Source organism: Pseudophryne corroboree, chromosome 10 (assembly GCF_028390025.1).
Source record: "Pseudophryne corroboree isolate aPseCor3 chromosome 10, aPseCor3.hap2, whole genome shotgun sequence".
NCBI classification, from domain to species: Eukaryota; Metazoa; Chordata; class Amphibia; order Anura; family Myobatrachidae; genus Pseudophryne; species Pseudophryne corroboree.
This window is the reverse complement of record NC_086453.1, coordinates 80,359,555-80,369,559: the sequence shown is the minus strand read 5'-3', so window position 1 is coordinate 80,369,559 and position 10,005 is coordinate 80,359,555. Positions and strand designations below refer to the sequence as shown.

Below are 10,005 nucleotides of genomic sequence, written 5' to 3'. Positions count from 1 at the left end.
CTCCAATGCCGTTTCTTACATGTCTAGTTACGGCACTGTTGCTAGGTATCCATTTCTCTGGCCCCGAGCAGGTCCCCCTCACCAGATCCTCTCCAGGGGTGAGGGGGTGGACTTGGATGGGGGGGCCCAAAGCATTTTGTTGCTCCTGGGCCCACCGCTCGCTAGTTCCGCCACTGATGCCACACTATCTGCTTGTTGTCAGATGTTTCACAATGATCCTGCCGCTGCTGTTCCTGCACTGTTGCAGTCTGTCTTAGTCTGTCCTGTGTTTGCCGTCTCATTTCTACATTACATGAACAGGTGTCTAGTAAGTGTCCCTCCCAAAATGGCTACTGCCTCCTCTAGCATCCTTCAAAAGGACCATTTTGGGTGGTAGATTTTCAACATTATTCCATGTGGATGGCCAGAACCCCTAGAAATGGCCGTGCCTACTACAGTGTAGCTGGGATCAGACTATTGGTCGACAGTCTTTAGGTAGACATGGGCAAAAGGTTGACATGTACGAAGGGTCGACATATTAAAGGTCAACACTGGAAAAAGTCGACACTGGAAAATGTCGACAGGTTCATATGGTCAATACATGTTTTTGTGGTGACACTTTTTGACTATCCATGTCACAAATCATAACCTTTAGTAAGCTTGTGGTGAACAAAAGTGAGGCACCATGTCCGAAGCGTGGCGAACAAAGTATTTCAACAATTGGTGGTCCCAGATGCCACAACTATCCACACAAACCAGCAAAATGCAAAAAAAAAGTGTGTCAACCAATTTGTGCCAACCGGTTTTGTGTCGAGCATCGTCATGTCGACCTTTTGACCTTGTCAGCCTTCTGTCCATGTTGACCTAGTCCCCGTTAACCATATGGGGTCGACATGTAGACATCTTATACCACACCCAGTGTAGCCCGGTTGTTCCAACCTCTAATACACAGGTTCTCAAACTCGGTCCTCAGGGCCCCACACAGTTCATGTTTTGCAGGTCACCTGTAGATTTTTAAAATGTGGCAGTTGGTGATACACAGTGCAGCTGCTGGGTGACATGGAAAACGTGAACCGTGTGGGGTCCTGAGGACAGAGTTTGAGAACCACTGCTCTAATACATTATGAGCAATAGAACCAGCAGTTGGTGATATTTAAATATCAGTGCACTGTCCATATATTAAAAGAGGTGAGCTCTTAAAGTGGGAAATACATCATTTTATCCCGTTGATCAAGAGTTGTGGATTTACTGTAATAGAAATTGTTTTTTTTTTTTGTAAATTTTTATTGAGGTTTTACATAACCATAAACAGATAAGAATCATAGAAACTAATACACAAGCAATAAGAGGCGTGCAAAACAGGAATTACATAAAATTCAGGAACAAGAAAATATTATAGCATAAAGTCAAGGAAGGGTCCAAGTGTAAAAAGTCTACATTCCCTATACAGGGATAATAACCAAATGTGAGATATATAACCCTTTATGACAAAAGAGAAAAAAAATAATTTAGGAAGAAAATTAAGAGAAGTAATGGAGGATGATGGAAACATTAACACAGGAAGAAAGGGTAACTAGGGAAGGGAAATGGATAGGAGAATGAAAAGCATCACATTCATATAGGTTAGAGACAATGGGGGTAATTCCAAGTTGATCGCAGCAGGAATTTTGTTAGCAGTTGGGCAAAACCATGTGCACTGCAGGAGGGGCAGATATAACATGTGCAGAGAGAGTTAGATTTGGGTGGGGTGTGTTCAATCTGCAATCTAATTTGCAGTGTAAAAATAAAGCAGACAGTATTTACCCTGCACAGAAACAAAATAACCCACCCAAATCTAACTCTCTGCACAGGTTATATCTGCCTCCCCTGCAGTGCACATGGTTTTACCCAACTGCTAACAAAATTCTTGCTGCGATCAACTTGGAATTACCCCCAAAGAGAGAAGTTTTATCAGATCACCTAATGGGGTGGACTGAAGTATCTTAAGGGGAACCTGCTTGAGAATATCTTTTACAGTAGGTCAGGTGTTATAGCGCCAGAAAATGTAAACGTAGCTAATAACAATCCTTGATCATTAAGAGTATGCAATGTAAATGCCACTCTGTAGACTCAAATAGCCTGAATATACTGTGGGTGTCTGGTCATTAGGATTCATGTGATCAATATAAGCACCCCATTTCTTTGTAAAACTTCACCACCCCTTTCTCAATGTCTGCTTGTCTATCAAAATAGAGATCTGCAAGATTTTCTGTTTAACCTCACTAATAGATGGGGCGGGTCTAGAAGTCCAATGAATGAGAATTGTTTTTTGGCAACTATTATTCAGGGTCGGAATGAACTTGTCTTTGTTTGGGCCTAATGATGAAATTCCGAGCATAAACAGGCGAAAGGATCTGTGAGCAGCTGTAGAGAGAAGGTTGAAATTGTATTTATGTTATTTTTTAGATAATGTGAAGACAGAATCAGATTGTAAGCTCACAAGAGCAGGGCCTTCTCCGTGTGTGTGTGTGTGTGTGTGTGTGTGTGTGTGTGTGTGTGTGTGTGTGTGTGTGTGTGTGTGGCAATTGTGCTCAGTGCTGACCTTGGTTGTGGTTATATGTGCTATGTGGCTACAGTTGCTCTGAGTGGGGAACACGTACTAGAACATGGTATTATGATGGAAAAACGAAAAGTAATGAAATAAAGTACAGTAAATAAAGTGGCTGGAATTGTTCACTTTTCCAAGCCAATTTACTTTACTTTATTCATTTATTTTACTTTGTTCCTTTTCACTTTTCCATCACGCATTATCATACCACATACTAGCACACGTTCCCCATAACTATATCCACAACCAAGGTGAGCGCTGAGCACCCCCACCTCTCATCTATTCATTGTCTACGATACCAGACATCTCGAGTACTCAATTTCCTCCAATACCCCAGGTAGAACACACTGATCACAACCCCTCCCCCTCTTGGTGAAGTTTACACTGTCCACCATGGCCAGGGACCTTAATTCAAGGAAGTTGCATCAGTCTCACAATAAACGGAGTTCAAGGTGAACTACTTGAGGAGTAAAGTTATAATTATGTTTTATATTTCTCTATTGAACCTAAAGTATATGAAGTAATTACAAGGATGAATGTGCACAGTACGGTGTTGAAAACATTTACCAAAAATTAATGAGGCTTTACACATTAGACACACACACAAACACACACACAGGCCCTCATCCGAGTTGATCGCTAGCTGCTGTTGTTCACAGCGCAGCGATCAGGCTAAGAATCTGCACTTCTGCGCATGCGTACGGGCCGAAGTACTTTCACACAAAACTGCAGTTTTACACAAGGGCGAGCGACGCTTTTCTGTCGCTCTGCTGATCGGCGAGTGATTGACAGGAAGTGGGTGCTTCTGGGTGGTAACTGAACGTTTTCCGGGAGTGTGCTAAAAAACACAGGTGTGACAGGTGAAAACGCAGGCGTGCCTGGGGAAACGGGGGAGTGGTGGCCGAATGCAGGGCGTGTTTGTGACGTCAAAGCAGGAACTAAACTGACTGAAGTGATCGCAAGGTAGGAGTAGGTTTGGAGCTGCTCAGAAATTGCATGAAAAAATTTCACGTTTGCACTGCTGCTAAAAGCAGCTAGCGAGCGATCAACTCGGAATGAGGGCCAATATGCCCTGTCTGCTCTTATAGAACATGGTATTTAAAACGGAATACATACTTTACTGGGATCCCGGCTGCCCGGCCACCAGTATGCCGGCAGCAGGGCGAGCGCTAGAAAGCACCTTGCTGGCTCGCTACACTCACCTCACTGCAGGCACGGTGGCTTGCTGTGTTCACCACAGGATCTATTCTCTCCCTCTATAGGTGTTGGGGACACCCACAGAGGGAGAAAAGCCTGTAGCACCACTAAACCGGTGGCAGCATTTTACACCTGTCGGGATTCAGGCGTCGACATTGTGACCGCCGGGAACCAGACAGTAAGTCTCGTGATTGCCTCCTTTCATGAAGAAGATTCACCATGGAGGCTTTAATTTTATAAGACTGGGGAGAGGTCTGCAGGAATCCCAATCCATTCTGGAAGGAAAGCAGCTTCATACTTGAAAATCCTAAGGTAAGGAGAATCTGGCAAAGTAAAGTTTGTAAGGTAGATGGTCTCCCCTCCAACCAAGTATGCAGCCCAGTATCCGAATGTCCCTATTGTCATTATGGTGTGGTTACAATGTGCCAGGAGGGCAAAGTCTTGGGCAGGTGACCCTTCCAGGCCATCACCTGCAAAGTGAACATCCCCTAGTGAGTTATCAATGTTCTTCTTGCACCAATCCATGCCATTACTGGTCACCACAAAGAGAGGGTTCTTGTATTTATTTCTGAAATAGCCCATGGCTTTGTCCATATAATCTCTGCCGGCTACTACACCTTTCCTTAGTTTAGACATAACTTGTACATAATCTCCCCTGCGAACATGAACCCCAATATAGGTCACATTTTTCCGGTCTCCTTTCAGTTTTGCAAGATATAAATTTGCCTCTTCCTTAATATAATCATGGAAAGTGAATTCTCGTAGAATCTCTTCTCTTATGTGATGGTAGAAGGTCCATGAACAGGGTGTACCATGAAGCTTCACGTATTGTCCAGAGATGTTTGAATATTCTGGAGACATCCAATCACGCAACTGATAGATCTTCCATTTAATACGATCTGCTATGTCTTGGTGAAGTACGGGCAACTTGATCTTAAATATCTTTCCCAGCTCATTGTGCATGGTGGGTAAAACATAGGCTTGCTGCCCATTAAGCTTTGCGAGAGCATAGAGTACTGCGTACTCCCCCATTTTGTTTCCTAAACGTGCAGTAGGTTGGGTTGTCCATATCACAGTATCTGACTTGACACTACTTATAACAGAGCCAGGGCACATGCTCCCTGCATGGCCAATTTTGTGGAATACTGGTAGAGGACTTCTCTGTCCTTTTGTACTCCAGTACGCAACTACGAAAATAATGAAGACTACCAAAAGTAAAACTACTCTTGCCAATTGTGTGTTCATTTTCCAGGCAGATCATTTCTCACAAATGGAAGCCCTAGAGACAAAATGGAGGCCAGGTGAGAATTGCACAACATAAACAAAAACACAATTTTGAAAACATAATAATTATTAAATAAAACATGTGGCAACAAAATAATGAGTATCCCTTAATATTAGAATTACTGTATAGTTTTCATGTACGTCAGCTTATGAGCAGTTGGACACATTTTACATAAAAACTGCATGTGTAAAAGAAACAGAAATAGGTGTATGTTTCCCAAGTAACCTACAGTGTGCACTTGGCCTTTGACAAAGGTTATGAAAGTATAGAGATGCAGCCTGACGGTATTTGCAGTAAACTTACATTACCAAATGTGCACACAATGTAATACTATAATGAAATAACATATGCATAGAATAGTGTCTGGACTGTTAATAAATATGAAACTTTCATTTACCATGTGAAATATAAATGGGTTGGGTACGAAATGCCAGCGGTGAGAATCCCGAATGTCAGATCTCTGACTTCGGAATCCCAGTGCGTATTCTAACCCTAGCCCTAACCCACCTCTCCTGCGGCCTAACCCTAACTGTCCCCTCCCCCTAGTGTATAACACTAAAACTAACCCTAATATCATTGGTATTGGAACCGTTGGGATTCCAACGTCAGGATTCTGGACACCAGGATCCTGACTACATACCAAAATAAACATAGAAAGCACAAATTAAAATTCTTTAGAATGCAAACATTTTCTCTTCGAAAATTCTTTGGACTGACTTGGTCCAAATGCAAATTTCAATGATACAATGCATATAGCTGCAGCTTTGTATAATATAATAACTAGAGATAAGCAGGTTTGGTTTCCAGGAAACTTAACCTACCCTAATTTCTACCCACCTGTGTCACCAGTCTGTCTGCCGCTCCCCTTTAGAATGTAAGCTCTCACGTGTAAGGCCCTCATGTGATTATCCTTTTCTTACTTTAATAATCATCAACTGCCCAAATCCTGCCGTTCTCGGCCACCTTGATACTTATCTCCGTGTCATCTGCTGATGTAGTAATATTTATAGTTAACCTGCACTTATCCTATATTGTCTTCAACTGTAAGTCACCGTTTTCCTATTTTGATTATGTGCATGTGTACTCTGTAATTGGCTGCTGCAGAACCCTAATAGTAATAGTAATAGTAATAGTAATAATAATAATCCCATTCTGATTGGATCCAAGCTGGGACTCAGATTTTCCCTGCCACGTTCTGATCCTTCATCATATCTATATAAACATATTTGTTAGGGCTCATGCGTAGATAAAGAGCAACTTTCTGTCAAACTGACAGGTACCACACCCCCTCTCCTGGGGCACGCCCCCTTTAATATTAAATTATAAAGTGTTTGAGATCGCTTTATATAAAAATTTAATAAAAAGATTTATAGAGCTCGATATTAAACTGTATTAAAAGATAATGGCTTTGAAAAGAATGTCACGCAACGCGGCGCGTCAAATCAAGCGGATGAAAGATGCATATTATACAGTGTTAAAACCAGGTAGTTTTAGCGACATTGATAAATATTATGGGTCGGTTAAAAATAAAAATTTAAAAGATCCGACTTAAGAAAGTCGTTACAAAAACAAGACGCATACACGTTGCACAAACTGGCAAGAAAAAAAACTAAGGAACATGGTGTATCGGGTGTAAATCAACAGTGGCAATGAGATTTGGTTTCGCTGATAGATCTGTCAAAATACAACGATGGTATTAAATACATATTAACAGTCATCAATATATTCAGTAAGAGGGCCTGGGCTGAAAGTCTGACCGCTAAGAACGCAGCAACAGTCGCTAATGCTTTTGAAAAAATATTCCAGTGGAGTGCTGTGCCGATGAAGCTACAAACCGATAATGGTAAAGAGTTTCTAAACAGAAACCTAAAAAAGGTGTTAAAAAAATACGTTCTAAATTATTTCACGACCAATAACGATGTGAAAGCGGCTGTTATAGAGCGCTTCAATAGGACTTTAAAAACACGAATGTGGCGCTATTTCATGGCAAAGAATACCTACAGATAGACGTTTTACAAGACTTGATACTCCGCAATAATAACACATACCATGGAACGATTAAGTGCGCTCCAAACGATGTGAATGACTAACGCATTGAGTGCCTTCAAAATGATCTACGGTGATTACTTTAGAAGTAAGAAAGCCCCCATTTGTTTAGGAATCGGTGACCACGTCCGTATTTCTAAATATAAGGGCATATTTCAGAAAGGCTACGAACAGAGTTTTTCTGAGGAGATATTTGTTGTACATAGTGTGAACACTAAAGGGCTTAAGCCGCTTTATAAGTTGACAGATCTGTACGGTGAAGTTATAACAGGTAGTTTTTACCCTGAAGAGCTTCAAAGCATACCAAAAAACTATAACAGGGTTTACAAAGTGGAAAAGATTTTAAAAAAATAAGACGGTCAGAGGCTGAAAATACGCGTTAGTCAAGTGGCGCCGGTACCCCGCAAAATTTAACAGTTGGGTTGCGGCATCGGTGATAAGACATATAAAGCTCATCACTATCTAAACAAGACGAGCTATGGATGACAAGTCGTTCTACATAACCTTACCCAGCAACGCCTCAGCGGTTACTTTCCCACAAAATACGATTTAACTATACGACAAAGTTGGATAAAACGATAGACTTAAATAATGAATGGGAAGTTGCTCTTACCGAGATACAATATCCGCACACGTGCAATACATTGGATTTACAAGATTGTAGACTGCAATTATCATGGGATGGAACGGCAGATCAGCCGGTGGCGAGAGTCGCGAGTTTGTGCATTAAACCGGGTTTTTATGAAACAATCGAAGCGCTACTGAACGTAATCAACGCTGAAATTGTACAACTGAAACTGGACGTTGGATTAAAGACTAACGTACGATCAGTTTGCACGCGTTGTAACATGTGACAGTAAGCGGTTGTATCAAATCCACGCCGGTTCTAAGCCGACATGGATACTGGGTTTACAACCTAAAACTAAGATTTCTAAACAATGCGCCGACATCAAAGGCGGCCAATATACGATGCACGTGTACACAGACATTATCGAACACCAGCGGGTCGGGGATAGTTATGTACCGCTACTTCGCACTGTTGAAATGAAGGGTTATAACAATCAGGTGATCACAATACAATATGAGAAGCCTGATTACTTACCATTGTGCAAAACGCATTTTGACACGATAGCCATAGAGATAAAGAACGACCAGAACGAGAACATGGCATTTAAGTTTGGGAAAGAGATTGTGAAGCTACACTTCAGACGCCGCAAAACTGAATTTTTATTAACTAAGCAGAATGGTCGCTGTTAAAAAATTATGGCGATCCGGGTCTACGCGCATTATTATAAATCTCAAGCCGGTAATGGATTACCAGGTTTTCACGGTAGCGCGTACATGTACGGTTGCGGTTTAGGCGATGTTTTTCGAAGTCTTTTCAGAAAAGCTGTTCCTCTTTTCCGGAGAGGTTTAGAGTTAGCTAAACCGCATATGAAGACCGCGGCACGTAATATAGCGAAAGATGTTATCTGACAAGCCACAACGGCCGTGATGAATAAGATACACGATGCGAACCAAGCAAAACAAGACGGTTCAGGACTAGTATATACAAGAAAAGGCATGTCTAAAAGAAAACTGAAGCGTATGATAGCGCTTCCGCTTTGGGACATACCCTTTATAAATAAAAACCAGAGACGACACAAACTCAAAGTAGAAGAGAAAGCCGAAGCGCTCCGTTGGTGATAAAAAATTTTTTTAAACGTCTTCCATACACCACGAGTCCGTTGAATGTGCAAAAACAGAGCTGGATCTTTTTGACGTGCCCCCGACACAAACTAGCATAGAGAAAAGTCTATACGTCGAAGTTCAACCTTTAGCGGCGTTATCCAACACAGTTCCGCTTGAATTTTATATAGCGGCCAGCGGTGAACACTACTACGATCTGAACAACATGCTGCTGTAAGTGACGTGCAAGATCGTACGAACCGATAACACACCGATACCGCAAGGTGCGTGGGTCGCACTTATTACCCCATAGCGACTTTATTCAACCAAGTGGATGCAACTTTGGGCGACAGGCTCATATCACAATCCAACAATCTTTATGCATACCGCGCGTACATTGAGACTATATTGAATTACAGCTCGGATGCTTTGTCAACAAAGCACACAACAGGATTATTTTACAAAGATTCGGCTGGAGAATTTAACACGGCGCTGGACGGCCCAAATACGGGGTTCAAAAAACGAGCAGGAGCGACAGAGCAGAGTCGCACGGTTGAATTGCTAGGAACGCTTCACTGCGACCTTTTCCATCAACATAAACTAATTTTAAATGCCGTTGATCTAAAGATTAAACTAACCAGAAACAAAGACGCATTCTGCTTAATGTCGTCTGAAGCGGATGCCTTTAAAATACAGATCACAGCGGCGTCCCTGTTCATGAAAAGAGTGTAGGTCTCACCAGCCGTGCGGATTGGGCACGTGCAGGCCCTGCTAAACGGTAATGCGAAATACGTGATTGACCGCGTTGGGATGAAAATATACAGCGTACCAGCAGGCAGTAGAGTATTTAATCTAGAAAATCTATTTTTAGGTCAAGTGCCGAAAACCGTTATAGCCGGCTTTGTGGATAACAAATCATTTTCAGGAATCCATAACCGGAATCCCCTTTGCTTTGAACATAAAAATGTAAGTTTTGCGTCCCTTTATCTGGATGGAACACCACACCCTGCAAAACCATTTCAACCAGACTTTGAACATGGTAATGCTGTAAGAGAGTATATGTCACTCATACAGATCACAAATAAACAGATTCCATTTCCAAAACGAGACGCTAGATGGTGCTATTACTGCATCAGAGAATTGCACTTTTTATTAAATGTGTTTGCTTTAAAACATAGTGTTTGTAAAATATGAGACATCGTATAGCATAAGTCTTCGAACAATTTACATGAAATAGAAGATG

General features: G+C 41.8%; 1 protein-coding gene across 1 annotated transcript in view; it reads right to left on the bottom strand.

The window, feature by feature from the left end:
• Nucleotides 1-1,859: 1,859 nt before the first annotated feature.
• Nucleotides 1,860-10,005, bottom strand: part of LOC134966068 (galactoside alpha-(1,2)-fucosyltransferase 2-like) — a 68,681-nt gene continuing 60,535 nt past the window's right edge. Inside the window, exon 2 of the mRNA XM_063942533.1 lies at nt 1,860-5,042. Within this exon, the coding sequence (XP_063798603.1) occupies nt 3,998-5,008 (1,011 nt within the window). The 5' untranslated portion in view covers nt 5,009-5,042 and the 3' untranslated portion in view covers nt 1,860-3,997. The remainder of the gene's footprint in view (nt 5,043-10,005) is intronic.